This window comes from Nycticebus coucang, chromosome 3, assembly GCF_027406575.1.
Source record: "Nycticebus coucang isolate mNycCou1 chromosome 3, mNycCou1.pri, whole genome shotgun sequence".
NCBI classification, from domain to species: domain Eukaryota; kingdom Metazoa; phylum Chordata; class Mammalia; order Primates; family Lorisidae; genus Nycticebus; species Nycticebus coucang.
Window position 1 is genome coordinate 143,568,422 of NC_069782.1, and position 17,909 is coordinate 143,586,330.

Sequence of the window (17,909 nt, forward strand, 5' to 3'; positions counted from 1 at the left end):
ATATGTATGTCTGCCTTTCCAGCTGCTCATGCACATGGGGTATTGGCTTCGCCCCATGAGCACAGGATTCCAGTGTACCCACAATGCATGGGCATTCGGGGAGACTCAAAATGAGGACAAGGTGTGTTACATCTATGATTGAGTCACTTCCCATTCAAACCAGAATGCTTGTTTGAGATGCAAAAAAAAAAAAAAAGACCATGATGTTCTAGGAAACACAAACAATCAAGGGACCTTGTCACACCCTTTCCTTCCCATGTTACCTCCCTGTATTAGCCAACCACTAACACAAAAGCCATGGCATAGAAGGAAAGGGAAAGACAGGGCAACCCATCACTTCGTGTCCTTCAGTCCTTCCTCACTCATCAATAAGCCAAAGGCAGAGAACATGGGAACAAGGTACGGGCATCAAGAAGTGAAGTAAAAACAGTTGCGTTGATTTGGGGTCACATTTCCACTGTTCTGGAAAGAAGGTAATACATCTACATCTATGATCTATGAAATATAAAATTGTGTGATTTCAGTGATTCCACACATGAGTTAAATGTTATATTTACATTTTAAGTTGGCATTGCACAACATAAAGACAAGTAAGATTCATGTTAATAACTGTAATTTTACTTTATTTAGTGTGATATTAAGTAGCAATAAAAGCACCACTGGGTTGAGAAGGGAGTCTATGGAATAGTACCACTAATGGCTTTTTCTTGTCATTGTAAACAAGGGGTCCCACATTTTCCTTTTGTACTCAGCCCTACGAATTTGTTTCTGGTGCTGGGTGAGGATAAGATCACTGGGTGAGGATAAGATCACTCTGTATGAAATGAAGCGCTTGGCACTGGGGGGGACTGCCATGAAGGGTGATGACCATGGCTATTATTTAGTTTCTCACAACTTCATCAATTTATGACAGAATAGGACGAGCTTGAAAACTGAAGAATTCAAGTTTTCAAAACCAGCTTAAGCTAGAAGAAACTTTTTGATAATCCTGAAACAAGAGGGTTTCACTTGCAATGCCTTAAAGACTTTAGTCCCCCTGCTGACACCTTGTTATATGACCTTCGCGGAGAAATGAGAAAAAGCACTGTGATGCCAAACATTCAAAACGAGAGTGGACTTCCAGGTCAGGAAACGTTCCCAGGAAGATAAAACTTGCTATCTTTGGCCTATTCATACATGCAACAGATACTTATCAAGTGCTCACTAAGTGTCAGGAACTGTTCTAGGTGCTGGAATGGTGCAGTGAGCAACACAGACAAAATCCCTGGACACGAAGGAGCTTACAATAGAGTGGGGGAGGCCTCACATAATAAATTATATAAATATATTATATCTATATATGATATGTATGATAGAAAGTGATACTACTATGGAAAAAAGCAAGACTGGGCGACAGAGAATGTTAGGGAAAGAAGTTGTGGTTTTAAACAGAGTGGTCAAGGAGGCTTCTTTGGGAAAATGCCTAATAAATACCTAAAGAAGGGGAGAACATAGACTCTTTGGATATCTGAGGACAAGCATCCCAGACAGAGAGAGCGATAAGAGTCAATGTTCTGAGACGGGCTCACCTGGTCTGTTCGAGGTGGTGGGGGAGGCCAGTTAAGAGCAGAAGGAGTGAAGTTAGCCAGGTGGAAGGAGAGGGCCCATAGGTCACTGCAATGACCTTGGCTTTTCCCCTAAGTCAGGTGGGAAACCCTGAGAAGTTTTGAGCAGAGAAAGTGGAATGAACTGAGTGTCAGCTCCACGGACCACAGATATCTGGCTGCTCCGGGGTGACTGAAGTTAAGGAGCGTGGACACAGATACAAGATGTCGAATTAGTACACGAAATTCAAAAGGGCTTCAAAGATAAGATGATGACACAACAGAAAGAGATGAAAAGGATTATAGAAATTAAGAAACAAAAATGGAGGCCTAAGATAGTATCAATAGTAAGAAATGAAACATCAAAGAATAGCAAAGACCAGGTGGCGCCTGTGGCTCAAAGGAGTAGGGCACCAGCCCCATATGCCAGAGGTGGCGGGTTCAAACCCAGCCCCGGCCAAAAAAAAAAAGGACAACTTGGGTTAGGGCGGTGCCTGTGGCTCAAAGGTGTAGGGCGCTGGCCCCATATGCCAGAGGTGGCGGGTTCAAACCCAGCCCTGGCCAAAAACTGCAAAAAATAAAAATAAATAAATAAATAAATAAAAAAGAATAGCAAAGACCTTGATAAAATATCTAATTCCTAGCACAGAAAAAAAAAAGAAAACTTTCAGGTGATTTAAATGAATGCAAAAGAGCAAGCCTAAAACAATGGCAAAAACAATACATCTTCAAGATAAAGGAAGACTTAAAAAGGGGTATCTTAGAAGGAGAGAACCTAAAACACAGAAAATGTATTTAAAGATGAAATATATCAGACTATCCCTGCAGGAAAGATAGTACTGAACTTGAAGATTTAGAGAGTCCAAGACTAAGTTTTTGAACTTCAAAGATATCCTTCCCTACATAAACAGAGGAGAAAAAGCTTATCACCCACAAAAATAAAAGAACTCAGGCTGACCTCAGACTTTCTCAATAGCAATAATGAAGCTTAGGAAACAATAGACCAGTGGTTCTCAATCTTCCTAATGCCTCCTAAAGCCACGGACCTTTAATACAGTTCCTCATGTTGTAGTGACCCCCAACCTGAAAATTATTTTCGTTGCTACTTCATAACTGTAATTTTGCTACTGTTATGAATTGTAATGTAAATATCTGATATGCAGGATGTATTTTGTTACCAAGGGGTCACGACCCACACGTTGAGAACCACTGCAATAGACCAATACCTGGGAGTCTTGAGGGGAAGGAAGAAAATGTATGTCCCAGGAACCTTACACCTGCCAAATGTTCAGAGAATAAGGCAATGGGCAAAACAGCACAAACTCAAAGGTACCCAGAAGTGTGTCAGAAACCCTTCTTGGGAAAACAGCATCAAGCCGATTAAAAGATGAGTAAAAATAAACTCAGGGATACAAACACTGTAGTAAAAGCCCCAGCGGTGACCAGGGAGTTCAATTAAATATGAAACACTGCAATTACTGCCTTGTGGGTACAGAAGGGAATGGGAATATTTTGAGTAAACAACAACATGAAAACAATATCACAACTAACAAAAATCAGGAGGTGAGTAGGAGAGGAGTCTCAGAGTGCTTCTGTCTTTGTCATCATAGCAGGGAGGTAATGTCTTGCACCGGACCATACAGGATTCTTAATCTCAGCATCTCATGGAAACAATCTCAGATCATATCACCAAATAGCTTCATCTTTGCTTAGAGATTATGCAAAATATTATCATTGTTCCATTTTTTGAACTTGATGAGGCAAAAGGTTGTCACAAGGCAAATATATCTTCAGGGTTCTTTAAGAGAAGGGAGATGACATTCCTTTTCCTTTTTACTGGTTTATCACCCGAGTCTCAATACAAGAACCAAAACTGTTTCCACTTTATTTATATCTAGGATTTCCACAGCGTGTTTCCTTGAAATTAATGAATTAAACAAGAAAAGATAATATATTGGTTCTAAGAATAAAACCATAAGGTTTTATTTCATATTTCCAATTATTTAGCCTGCATATTCATGAAAACGCCATGGAATTCTTATGCCAAGGTTTTCATTTGTCAATTTGGAGTCACTGCGCAGGCATCATGACATGCGCTGGGGACACTATCCCATCTGTTCCTCTTCTAAGTAGACACTGAGCCCTGTGACTCCTCCCCTTGGCCATGGATGGCTGGATTGTGGGAAGACACTGGATCAGAGAGAGGGACCCACACATCAGCTGGGCAGTGACTTACAACTTACATTCTGTTTTGAAAAAGATGAGCTGGGCCAAGTAGGTTTTCACTCCTGAGAATCTGAAGTTGAAGATATAAAAGTCCCAGTCTGTGATGGGTACCCACATTAAAAGATACAGTAAAGCCAGACTTCAGGTAATTATCACAGAGCTATGTGTGTACCCAAGTTCCAGGGGCGGACTGTCAGAGGAAGCCAGATGGGGAGAATGGGACATTTCTCCAAACAGAACTGCTGGTCCTGGAGCAGCCTGGAATTCTGTGCTTTCTGAGTCCTGGCTGTTCACCATTTCCTGGGTTCCTATATCACCTTTCTGTGTTCTTAGACCCCTTTACCCAATCTGTTTTGATTGAGGTTTCTATGCCTCATAACCAAAGGATCCTTCATTAGAATGGAGGGGGAGTTTTTCCTTTTAACCAAAACAATACCTTTTTATGTTGGATCATTTACAATGGAATCTGCCAGTTTCCTGCCCACACCTCTTTGGCATTTATCTCTACAAGTCAAATGTGATTATTAGAAGCATTGGATGCTGTGAGTTAAAATACCTGGAATCAGCTATCAACCAATTACAAAAAGGGAAGTGGTAGATAAATTCCCCCGCATCCTCATCCCTTGGTTGGGCTATCTCTTAGGCACATTCTATACCATCTCTCAGAGTTCCCGATGGATTGGGAATTGGCTGCCCATGCTGGTAACTGACTTGCTATTACCTTCACTTCCCTACCAGGGTTTCCCAGGATCACCTTCCAAATAAATTACTTGCCTTTAAATGTTTCTCTCAGGGTCTCTTTCGGGGGAGTTCAAAACAAAGGAGAGTCTAAGATATCCATATGTTTATAATTAAAAAAGAAAAGACTTTTTCTTAAGTCATCGATCACTTTCAACTCGTCCTCCACTTTCGATAACAGAGACAGATTCTAGATAGAACAATTCACTGAAGAGATCAGACATGTTCATAAACAGAAAAACTTTCTATCAAGAGAATTAATTATTAATTGGACCGTTTTATTGTATAAACATAATGGAATTCGTATGCACACATAATGTGCTGAAGTGCTTTGTCCTTTTTAAAATATGTAAAGAAGCCTGCCTGGATTAACTCTCATTATGAGGATCAGAAGTAACAACTGTCTCATGAACAGGTATACCCCAAAATGTCTCTTCAGCCTACTGTTACGTTTCAGGGGGAAGGATGTGAGTTATGACATTTACCAAGCTCTGTGGAAATGAGCCATTTTATGATACTCTATTGTATTTACATATATACATAGACTCTCTTTGTAAAATGTTAATCAGCTGCATATGGCTATAATTCAAAGACAGTGCTAGTACTATGTACCATATGCTCCGCTGGCTGTATTTTTGAAAGAGATCTAGAAGGTAGTTTTCTTTCCTTCCTCCCTCTCACTATCCCTGTAAAGATGCATATGTATTGGATTTGTTTGGAATTCAGGGGGTGGGGGATTAGAGGGAGGACATGAAGGGAAATACTTAAAGCTTAAATTCCCCTTGGTTTTAAATCTAGATTATACAATATTTTTTCCATTTCTGAATAACATATACTAAGAGCACCGAGCATTTACCAATAACGCTTCAGTGGCCAGTAAATGTGCACGCAGAAAGAAACCACACACACAGCATTAAACCATAGCACATCCACAACTGAGAGCAGGCTAGGCAAAAATCATGGAACAATGGAAAGACCTAAATGACTGTTGGCTCACTCTGCTAACAATCATTTACTGAGCATCTACAATATGTAAAGCATCACCTTCAAGGTGCTAAAGTGGTCCATGGATCAAAGATGCCTAAATGAAGCCCTCAACGAGCTTACATTCTAGTAGGGAAACAGCACATATACCTAAGCAGCTCTCAAATTAGGTAGTAGGGGAGTGAAGTTAGAGATACTGCAACATGCTATGAAGGTTCTAAGGAAGGAATGGTCGTGCCCAGCAAAAAAAGAGGAAAGCTTCAAGTAGGACGTGGTCCTCCCCAGCTGCAGGAAGAGTTAGAGAAGGTGCTTGGCCACAACATATTTTCACCAGCTACTTCCATGTATAGAAAACAAACTAGATCATTCCAGGTATTTAGATAAAGAAACTAACCAAGAAATGTGTTGTATTTCCGGTTTGCATCCTCTTCAAGCTCTTAAAATAGAACAAATGAACCATGATCTACGTTACATTGAGTTCATCTGAAGCATTACTAAAAAACTAACATCACAGAGTATTTCCATGGAGGATAACACTGGACCAGTTAATGACCTCCATGATCAGGCAGTTACGTATTAAGTGCCCAGTGTCTTTCAACCTTTTTAATCTCATAGCACACTTGAACCTATAGTTAAACTTCCTCAGCACACTTAAATTATGTTGATTAAAAAAAAAAAGTAAAGGAAAGAATATACTTACTTTGCTTTGAACTTCTTTTGAAAATAATTTAATTAATGATCTTTAAAAATTTTCATAGCACAACTAAGATCCCCTCCAGGCACGCCAGTGTGCCATGGCACACCGATTGAAAATCACGATGTGGCCAGTACCCCTGCAGTACTGTTGGCTACTAAGTGACTCCAGAGTTTGACTGTGCCCTTCAGGACAAGTCTGGCCTGAGGAAAGGATAACAGATGAACATATCCAGCTACACACTAGAAGCACATGATAGCACTTCAGGGAAAAAGAGTGATATGAAATAGAACTGGGAATTGTCCCACAGAACAGCAAATGTTAAACACCTCAGAATAGTCTAATGATATCAAAAATGACCTTACAAATGATCTGGGTCATGGTGAATGGAAAGGGGGATGGCCCCAGCTAGTTAACTTTTCTTCCCACGCTCATCTTTATCCCTTGGGGTCCCATTCTATGTCTTTCCCATTTCTGGGAAAGAACTCACATGGTCAAGCAGTTAATTAAGGGACAGGATTTTTAAAAAAAGTATATAGATGTCATCGAAATGTGTTTACAGAGCCAGTTATGCAATCCATAAGTCATAATCATAATCATGACCTAGAATCATTAGGATCAAATGATGCTAAAATCACAGGTTTCTTTGAAGCTAGGTCACTCTTTTTTTTTTTTTTTTTTTTTGAGACAGAGTCTCACTATGTTGCCCTCGGTAGAGTGCTGGGGCGTCACAGCTCACAGCAACCTCAAACTCTTGGGCTTAAGTGATTCTCTTGCCTCTGCCTCCCAAGTAGCTAGGACTATAGGTGCCCGTCACAACGCCTGGCTATTTTGGTTGTTATTGTTGTAGTTGTTGTTTAGCAGGCCCGGACGAGGCTTGAACCCGCCAGCCTTGGTGTATGTGGCCAGCGCAATAGCCACTGTGCAACGGTGTTGCGCCTAGGTCACTCTTAATAAGATGCAATTTTTGTTTCTCTTTTTTAGAGACAGGTCTTGCTTTAAACAGACTAGGCTGGCCTCAGCCTCCCAAAGTACTGTACTAGGATTACAAATGTGAGCCACCATGTCTGGCAAGATTCAGAATTTTTAACAGCCAGGATAAAAACAATGCCAAACAATAAACAGACTGCGTAACCGTCTCAGTTCAAATAAGGTTAGTGTCTGAGCACATCTAATTCAAACAAATGGGGCATTTATGGTAATTTATACCAAAGCATTTCAGATGAAAAAAATTACTTGCCCACATTCCTGAGATTAAAAACAAAACAAAAAATTATCAATAAAATAATAAGTAAACAGAAAAACACAAGGTTGACCAGGCAGATTCAGCCAGTGGAACTAAGTGAAAACCGTCTTATCTTTAGTTTCTTTTCTACTCTCAGATCATTGGAATATTTTCCTTTTACTCCTATTTTGGGCAAATCATATCTATTTTCCACCTCCAATCTCAAATCCTACTTTCTCCCTGGCCACTCCAATCCTCTTTCTTTCCTTTGAACACTGATTACATGTTATCTAGACAATCATTTAACTTCACACACATTGGGTAAGGAGAAAAAGAGGAGGAAGTGTTTACTGATTTCCTACTAACTTATATATATATATTTTTTTCCTTTAGGGCTCCTAATACTAATGCAAGTTAGGTAGTCTTAACCACATTTTATGTATGCTAAAACTGAGGCTCAGACATATTAAGTGGCTTGTCTGGGGCACACAAACAAAAGAAAGATCAGAGCTGGACTTTGATTTCAGGGAATTCTGGCCCCTGAATTTGCAGCCACTACACTTTGTAGCTTCTGGCCCCAGCTACTTGTAGATGGGGGTGGGCGGGGGGTGGGGGGGAGGTAATTTCAATCCTCATTGTATTTTAACATGGTGATTTGATTTCTGCAAACATTCATTTACATCACTTACAGCTCTTTTTCCATGCCAGGTACTATAATGAAATAAAATGTGAATATGGCTTCCTCCATAAGCTCAAGAGGAATTTATGGTGTATTAAAAGAGAGCGGCTTGTAAATAAACAGGCAGTGGAAGGAAGATATGCAGAGGACGCTATGAAAGCACAGAGGATGAAGCAAGAGGGAAGACGAAGCTTCCCCAGAGGAGGAACAGCTTCAACTATGTCCTTCTGGGCATCGGAGGAATGGAAGGCTGTCCTAGGCGGGGAACAGTGCGTACACAGAGGCCCAATGTGAACTGGCCTTCCATGCATCTGTCACAAATAAGTCTGATGTGGGTGTTTGGGGGATAAAAGTAGATGTGATAGAAAGGCCGGCTTGACTGTCAAGGGCTTGAAACATGATTCTGAGAAATACGATGAAACTAATGGAATGGGAAGCTTAGGGAATTAACAAGCGGTATTGGTAACTATAAATCAAAGGAAAACAATGCAAAGATCAGAAGCTTTCCCGTACAGCTGACACCTCAAATCTTTCTGTGTCCATGCCCTTCCAAGGCTTAGAAAAAACTGGCCACCTATGATCTCCATCCTCAATACCAGAATAAAAGTCAACATATGACTCAACACACTGGATGTGGCCCTGGAGACTCGGGCTGCTGGAAGGACAGGTGGCCTCGCCGTGGTGTGTCTCCTTGTCCACGGCAGATGCCTGTCACTACTCTGCATCTTATAAAGGCCACTAGTCAAAGCCATCAGCCAGGAGGGTGGGGCTGAGGGGAGGAACCAGACGCTCCTTCCTGCTACTTCTCCAAGGACATAATTTTTCACAGCCAAGTCAAGCAGCTCTTTCACTTTTAAGGGGAGAATTTAAAACCCTTTCCCAGCAAAGCCTCTCAATATCACCAGGAAAATGGGAACAGAAAAGCCCCATGGGCTCTTGAAGAATATGCTCTCTGACCTGTGGACAAAAAGGTCCCTTTCGTCTTTAGCCTGCAATATCCAAGCCCTCTGACATACCCATCTGGGGTTGTGGAGTATTGATGGGGTGAGAAGCAGACGTGAAAAGGAAGTTAAAGAATCCTGGCGTTGTATGTTATGGTTAGTTTGAAGAGAAACAGCAATGTTCACACGAGGTTCTCCCAGGTATGTGGTACATCTAAGGATCTGGGTCTTGGGAGACCATGCCAAGTGAAGAAAATCCCTGGGGCGTGCTGAACATAACCAGGAGGCCTCAGCAGGTGCTGGAACCAGAGGAACAGCACCTTTCTATCTTCAGGGATACGAATTGCTTTTCCAGGGAGGGGACTGTCACGTCTACTTTGGTTCCTGGTCCAGAACATTCTACGTTGGGATTTAGACTCAGCTGACAACATAATCACTGAATCCTCTCCAGATATCCTTAGGCTTTGATAGCAGTGCCAGTCTCTTCTTGTTTGTTTGTCAAGAAGGTAATTGCCCTAAATATGTTCTTTCATTTGTACTAGACCCCAAAGCTCAGGAGGACAGTAAGATTCAAAAGCTTACTGCAATTTCCTACTGTAGAATGAGGAAAAATTCCATACAGAGACCTTGTATTTGTGAATTAGAGAAAATAAATCTCTACTAATTTTCCTGGCAAATGCAATTTATTTTATGAAAGCCTTCAAATTTGAGTCACTGAAGTACTTAATTAGCAATATTATTTAGAATCTGTACATGTGCCAGTGTTCAGCTGACCTCACGAATGTGCTGTTCTTACACTACTTGGACTAATGCAGTATAGAGTCAATGTTAAAACCATGAACTTGCATGGCAGGTAGAGCTGGGTCCAGATCTAGTTTTTCCACTTACTACCTACATGACCTTTGGAGAGTCTTTTAATGGCACATGCCTCAGTTTTCTTATGGATATAATGGGGATACAAGTTTTGTTGCATTACTGGGAATATCAAACAGGGAAAAAAATTATAAAATGCTTAGCATAGTGATTGAGACGTAGTAGGCCCCTAATGGATGATGGCTTTTCTAGAATGGCGTAGCATCCACAATCAGAGATGACTTACGACTATTTGCAGACGCTATTTTTTGTTCCTTGGTATATTTGTTTTGTCCACATGTCCCAGCTCCTCACTAATTTCTTTCCTGTTGTTAAGTGGGAAAACAGTTCCTTCCCTGCTGATTTCCGGGGGTTGTTTTGAGCATGACAAAGGACAGACACATATGGGGACACTTTGAAAAGCATGGACCCCCTGCACAGCTCAAGCAGAGGTTGAGCACCAGACAACAACAGGAAGCTGCATCTTGAGGTCTTTCTGGCAGCTGCAGGAGGTCTTTGCCAGATATTCCTGAGCTCCTGGCCAGGAGCTGCTCCCCAACACTGTGGGGCTACATGATGGCTGCAGGAGGGCGCACTTCCTCCCAGCACCTGTCCGAAACAGGATACTCCAAGCACACACAGTGGCTTCCTGGGAATCCCACGTCCTGCGAAGCAATTATAGTCCCAGGCCACGGCAGCCCCAAAACTACGCCTCTATTACTTCACAGCATGAAGGCAAATAATAGAGATCATATGTTTTTCAAAATAAATTATTATTATTTTTCTTCTTTTTTTAATTCAGTTACTATAAAGGCTGTCAAAAAGTGCCAGTGTCAGCTATATCACAAGTCTATTATTATTACTGTAACTCAAATTTAGTGGGATGATTTGGTGCCATTTTACCAAACACTTTGAAATACAGGTCTTCATTTCATCCTTATATTCAATACTGCCGTTAGACCCAGGAAAGCAGGGCCCCATCCTTGATGCCATGCTTTCCTCAAAAATGTCAAAGGCCTCTCTGATATCTGAGACCAACAGAGGCCTGCAGTGCTGTCCGGGTGGGACATCCCAGCCTCCTCTTCAGAGCTCTCTCTGATGACCTTCTATATCTCTATGCTCTGGGTTGGCTGACCAGGGGACCCAAGGAACCCTAGGTAGGAGTCAGCCAAAGGAATTTCTCAGAACCCCAGAGCTGGCTTGATTCCAAGAGAAGAGCCTGGCCAGCAATCTCTCCCTCAGTCTGGCGTAGTACTTTTTCCCCAGGATTGAACAAGATTGGGCTGTTAATATACTGATTTGGGGTAAACTCCTATTGTTTATATAGACAGGGAACCTGCGAAAAACATTTGCTCAGGGTTCTAGGGTAGTGATTTTGAACTAGTGTGCCGCTAAATTTCTTAAAGATTGTTAATTAAATTATTTTCGAAAGACATTCAAAGCAAAATGTTTTTTATTCTTTTTTTTTTAATCAACAGAATTTAAGTGTGCCATATAAGTTTAACTAGAGGTTCAAGTGGGCTGTGAGATTTTAGGTTGAAAAACACTGCTGTAGGGACAGATCCACTTACAGCAATCATATATGGGATGCAATCTTCTGCGTACCTTACAAATGAGGAAACTGGCTTGGAATCATGAACTTCCCAAAGTAACACATTTAGTAAATAGAACAGCAGGGATTCAACTTCTAGAATGTCCAACCTCAAAGCCAAAACACTTACCTAATTTCCCAGATTTCCTTATTTGCCTCCTCTAAGATATGAGTAGCCCAATAATGTAATGCTTTCCCTTTTCTTTATCCAGGATTGTCTCTGATACTCTTAATTCTCTTGTTCTCTCTCCACTGAACCTGCTGACAAGGCTCTCTCATTCAACTACAGTTTCCCTTTGACTTCCTGCTGTCTCTTACCTACACACTTTCTCTCTTTCAAGAGCAGCAACAGCTCATTCCAAAGACAACTGATCTGAATCTCTTTGAATAGAAATATTCACTAGAAGCACTGAAATTGTTTACTGTGAAGTTTTAGCTATAACAGAAAATGACATGTTTCATTTGTATCCCTATTTGTTCCATAAAATATATTTTTTCCTCAACAAAGGGTTCCTGATATTTGGAACCCAGCACATGGAACTGATATTTGAGGGAGGTGCCCTACGCTGCAGTAGGTGTGGTCAGCTGGTTCTGAACAAAGTCTTTCTAGCATAGTGTGGCAGGGATCTGGGGAAGCAGTCATGGTCTCTCCATCCCCACTCTCTGCTCCCCTAACATTCTGGAACAGTGATGAGGAGACTACTGGAGAGCGAAAGAGCCAAGGAACTGTCACCATCAGCATCAGTCAGAATCGGTATCCTGTTCTGCCCTAGGACCGATCTGCTTGGCAGCCCTCCCTGTCCCTGTCAAAGCTCAATAGAGTCACAATGAGATACCACTTCACATATACTAGGATGGCTAAAATAAAAAAGTCAGATAATAACAAGTGTTGGCAAGGATGCAGAGAGACTGGAACCTTCCTAAGCTGCTGGCAGGAATGTAAAATGGGGCAGCCACTTTGTCAAATAGTCTTGAAGTTCCGCATAATGTTAAACATAGCTACCCTATGATCCAGAAATTCCATTCCTAGGTATCTACCCAAGGGCATTGAAAACATATGTCCACACAGCAATATGTACATGAATGTTCATGGTGGCATTATGAATAATAGCCAAAAAGTAGAAACAACCCACATGTCTATCAACTAGGGAAGGGATAAATAAAATGTGATACATCCATACAATGAGATATCATTCAGTGCTAACAGGAGTGAAGTACTGATACATGCTACAGGACCATGACCCTTGAAAATGGTAAGCGAACTAAAAGAAGCCAGACACAAAAGCCCACAAATCATATGATTCCATTCACATAAAGTGTCCCGAATAAGAAAATTTATAGACACAGAAAGTAGATTTAGATTTCTCTAGGCTGGACCATGAGGATAGAGAGGTTTGGTTGGGGGGCGGGGGGTAATAGCAAAAGGGTACAGGGTTTCTTTTTGAGGCGATAAAAATATTCTAAAATTAACCATAGTGATGGTTGTACATATTAGGAATATATTAAAATCCACTGAACTATATTCTTTCAGTGGCAGAATTATGCAGTAGATGAACCATATCTCAATAAAGCTATTAAAAATTAATTATAACAAAACAATTTATTACAGGTTAACTCCCCCAGCTAACCTTAATCCCTCTCTACCATTCTCTCTGGCTGCCCAATAATTGTTGGGGCTATAACTGGACTCAACTTCATACATTTGTAGGGATCGTGTCTAATAGCCTTCTGCACTAATGCTAGTGCTGAGTTGGACACGACGTGGGCAGTTGGGCAGGTATCGTTTTCATTCACAGAGGCGCTATGATGCTTCAAAGTCTGAAAACTCCCAAGTACAAAAACTCTACCCTCACCCTGGGCTTTGTCTACCTCTTTCCCAGGCAGATGGCTGAGTAACCACATTTTAATAAGCTTCACTGAAAAGAATTCCAGTGATTCTCTCAAGATTAAAAATGCTCTTTTACTCTTCTTTTAAAAAATTTTACAAGACAAGCCCTCTGTAGGCAGTGACAGTGTGCAGACCTCAGCTTTACTTAGGTCATCCTTTGCCAGCGTCCTGCTGCTGCCTTGAATATTTCCTTTCCATTCATCCTTTGTCCTGTGAAAGAACGGTAGCTATACATAGAGATCTTTCTTTTCCATCATACTTCCTATTACTGACAATTATTCAGACCAAGTTTGGAAAGAGGTACACTTGTTACTGCTATCATAAAGTCATGGACAAAAATACTCTCAGTATTTAGCTCCAGGGCCGTACTTATGTTACATTCTCCATTTCTCTCACCTTCACTCCCATTAATTATACATTAAGGATAATGTTTCCTTTGAAGGACATACTACGGAAGAATGGTCTAGATAATAGTCTATTACTTATACTGATCACAAAATACAGAATCCTCTCCCGAGTGGGTTCTTTTGCTTACCCAAAGGATCAAAGCTGTTGCACATGTGCCCATGTGGGCAGTAGCCCTCAGGATGTAGGTACAACAAGTGGGTGATGGTGGCACGTCTGTGACGGGGGATGGAGGTCCCAGGGACACTCAGGTCTTCAACAATCAGTTTCCTTCTGGATGAGACCCGGGCACTTGTTCTTTTCGTTGAGATGACTTTGCTTTTCTCAGAGTTGCACAATTTCCCCAGACACTTCAAACCAAGGAAGGCAGGCATCTTGGGGTGCATTACAAAGAAAAGAGAAGCAGCGACCAGGAGCCCAAGAAGCTGTGCTTCCCCATAGCTGCCTCTCTCCCTTTCTCACTGCCAGGCAAAGAAGATTAAGGAAGATGTATTTAAGCGATTACGCTCAAGAGCTTAGGGCTCCATATTCTCAGTCAGATGATTAGGTATAAAAACAGTCACTATCAGGACATCAAGACTATGTCAGTCTGAGTTAGATTCATATCCAAAGTGAGAGGAAAGACCTGGCTGCAATATTGAAAAGACTTTTACTGCAAATATTTCTAGAATATTCCAAATCATCTTGTAAGAGTACTGGGAATAGGCATATATCCACATATTGTATACAGGAATACATATGAGAAAAGACTCAGGAGAATACGTTCTTCAGGATTTCTCATCTCACAGAGGGAGGACTTCAATTAAAGGTCCTCAGCTTTGACTAGCAACAAACCCAGCTCTGAGCCAGAGTAAAGAATCATTTCCTTTCTATTTTCTAGAGGAGGATCCTTCCCTTTAGTGCCAGGAATATCCTTCTGCCTCATCCTATTAATGCAATGCTAATAAGAATCTTTAAGTTGTTTCATTGGTTTTTGGCTATTGCAGACTCTCTAGAAGAGTCATACAGTGGGGACAGAATTACTGGGTAGGTGGTATGTTTTCACAAAGTTACAAGCTAGCAGGACCCTCATAAAATCAGGTTAAGAGACAAAGAACAACCCTGGTAATGGGCATTTACCCTCTGATGCCCACACAGTAACGTGTGGACGAGTCTATGTGACCACCTGTGACCACACAATAGTCACAGGTCAGAGGGAATAAACCCACACTCTTTCCTTCTCCTGTCTTTGGGCTAATGGGCTTTAACTCAATTATCTTTGCATTACGACCCTTGCACTTTAAACAGAATAGAATTACAGAGCTGGAGAGGCCTTCACAGATCATCTAGGCTCCCATAGAAACATCTGTAGAACTTTCAAAAAATACAAAATCTAGGATACTACTAGCCCAGACCCCAGGAACTTACACTTCTAAAAGTTTCCCAGATGAAGGCCAGCACCTGGGAAGCACTGATCTACTCCACCCTTTAAGTATAGAATGAGGAAAGTAAGTCTCAGAGAAGCTAAGTGGCTTCCTCATGACAATGCAGAAAGCCTAGGGTAGGGCCAGGTCTCCCAACTCCCAAACTGTGACTGTCCCTGCCACAAGAGTCAAAGTCCTGCCACAAATTCTGTAGGCAGATGAAGCAGGGAAAGGACATTCTTGCTTCTTTTGATACCAGATCCTAATCTTTAATGTAGGGTTTGGCAACAGAATTCAAGAACCAGAAAATCCAAATTTGCTAGAATTATTTTAGCCCAATAGGAAGCGCAGTGGGAATGGGAGAGACAGACTCTGTCCTAGAGGCGCCCCGTCGGGGCAGAGTTGGGAAGTGGAAAAAGTACCAAAGACATGCCTCAAGACTTCCCCCAAATTCTGGGAGTTAAGGCCTACACAAACCTCCCCAGCCCCGATCCTTCCAAAGTCCTCCACTGAAAACAGTTTACAAAGCGGGTAAAATGATCTGCAAGTGTTCTGCTTCTTACTTGCCCATTTTGAAGAAACCCAGATATGCAAGGTAAGATATTCTATCAATGTTTCCCAAAACGTGATTCCTGGATGAACTGTCTAAAATGCAGATCCCTCAGGCCCACCTCCCACCTCCTGGGTTCTCCCAGCTAAGTTTTTCCAGTAAACATTATAGAGTGGGGACTTCTGGCCTCACCATGAAGTCCTTCTTGCTGTGATTAGTCAGTTTCCTGTATCTCTGCTCTTTGTAGACGGAGAACCCGAGCATCCACTTAATTGTTTTTACAAGATCTTTTTATAAAATACGTGTGTTTATCTGGTGTTTATGACACAGACATTCTAAACACCAGTTCTGGTACACAATAACAACATACACACATGGACTTTGGACAGATAAGGTGATGATTTTCTTCAAATATAGCATCTTAGTTGACCAAGTGTAACTATTCCGAGACAGCTGTTCTGGCTCCTCGGTCCCCAGCCCACTAAGCTAATTACATACGTTAACTCTGCCCCACTGCCCAGCGGCTGTCTCAGCAAAGCGTACTCAGGCCTCCACTAGACAAGTTTACAGACTCGAATATTCAGTTTAAGAAGCAATCATTTTCCGAGAGACTAGAAAACAAAAAAAAATAAATTCTTCTTCAATAATCAGATTATATGTAAAAATTCTGATACTGTTCTGAGTTTTAGATCAGGGTGGAAAGTAAACTAAATGTAGACAGATCATAAAGAACGCTGATGAGAGGGAGAAGCCTGTGGTTCAACGGAGTAGGGCGCCGGCCCCATATGCCGGAGGTGGCGGGTTCAAACCCAGCCCCGGCCAAAAAAAAAAAAGAACACTGATGAGTGTCAGAGGTGTGTGCTTGCTGTGAAAGACAACCCAACTACATATACAGGTGAGGAGGCCGACTCCTTCCTCAGGCAATGGACAGACGTGAGGGTGCAAGTGCTGGCTGTTCACAGGGTGGGAGCAGCAGTGACCACTGATACCTGTGAACTACGTTCCACTTCCCAGGTGCTCAGAGTTTTTCACTTAATCTCCTCTGCACAGTTCAGAGTAAACACCAAGCAGCCAGGCCAAGCCTTCAGTCTTAAAAAGAGACTTTCAATGGCATCTCCCTGACAGCAACCTCTTTACCCAGGAAAGTACAGTCGGGGGAGACCCTCAGAAGCACCCTGTGTCTGTCTTTCCCTTCCCGCTCCTGCCACAAACCATGTCAGATCCCAGTCACAGCAATTGCCAAGGAGGGCAGTGGGTTTTGTATGAAAAGAAACCATCAGGTGGAAACTTCTCCAAGGGGAACTCCAAGGCCTTGGGCGCCCCGCCTCCCCACACTATAGGAGCTGGGGAGATACCTGATGAGATGAACCCCAACCCAAAGCCAGGTGTTTGGGGGCTCCACGGGCTCAGGGGACAGATGCCGTAACTAGCCTTTTTCCTCAGCACAGCAATTGTCTACCAACAAACCCTGACTTTTCCTTAATTTTACTCTAAGTAATGATTTACGGTTTTAGGTCTTTTTACAGACAAGTTCCCAGTCCTACTAAAATCTATTTGCTTCTTGTTAAGAAATTTTTTTAGTGAGCCAATCACCACCTTAAAATGTGAATCTTTATGAATTTGGTTCTCTAAAGAAATGGTCTGGCTTTCCCCTGTGGCTTCATCAATGACAAGGAGGTTACTTGCTTTTCGATTTTGTTTGTTGGTTTTTAATCAAAATGAACAAAATGAGCTCAGCCCTGAAACTCTTGCAGTTTGCTCACAGCAGTTAGGATGATCTTTGCTGCTGAGCAGAACAGATTAAGCAGAGAAACAGCAATTTTTTTTTAAGTGGGAAGCTTCTGAGAAAGGGATGCAAATGGACTTGCAGACCAGCGCGACTCAGCCCGTTTGTGGTTCTCACGCTCAGCAGCAGTTACCCTGCTCCCAGCAAGTCCTAAAGTTTAGTCCATCTGCTCATCAGCATTGTCAACCCGGAGCATCTCCTCGGCAAAGCCCAGTGTTTAAGGGGGCTTACCCATCCCTCCAAAGCAGGCTGTGATTTTCTGAGCATACTGGCACAGGCTCCCGTCTGGGCAGGGCTCCCCGGGACCGCCTGCTTCCTCCATCACTCTGCGAGCAGCTGCTTCTCTTCCCGTAATGCCACTTGC

The 17,909-nt window shown here is 42.1% G+C and overlaps 1 protein-coding gene across 6 annotated transcripts in view; it reads right to left on the reverse strand.

Moving 5' to 3' along the window:
* The window catches only part of ABLIM1 (actin binding LIM protein 1), a 316,427-nt gene that overhangs the window by 190,281 nt on the left and 108,237 nt on the right, over positions 1–17,909 (reverse strand). For 5 of the 6 annotated variants that reach the window (XM_053583778.1, XM_053583779.1, XM_053583777.1 and 2 more), the window contains exon 1: positions 13,937–14,180. The exons of the other annotated variant lie outside the window; for it this stretch is intronic. In XM_053583778.1, the coding sequence (XP_053439753.1) occupies positions 13,937–14,180 (244 nt within the window). Of the gene's footprint in view, positions 1–13,936; positions 14,181–17,909 lie in introns of those variants that run through there. 6 annotated transcript variants of the gene reach the window in all.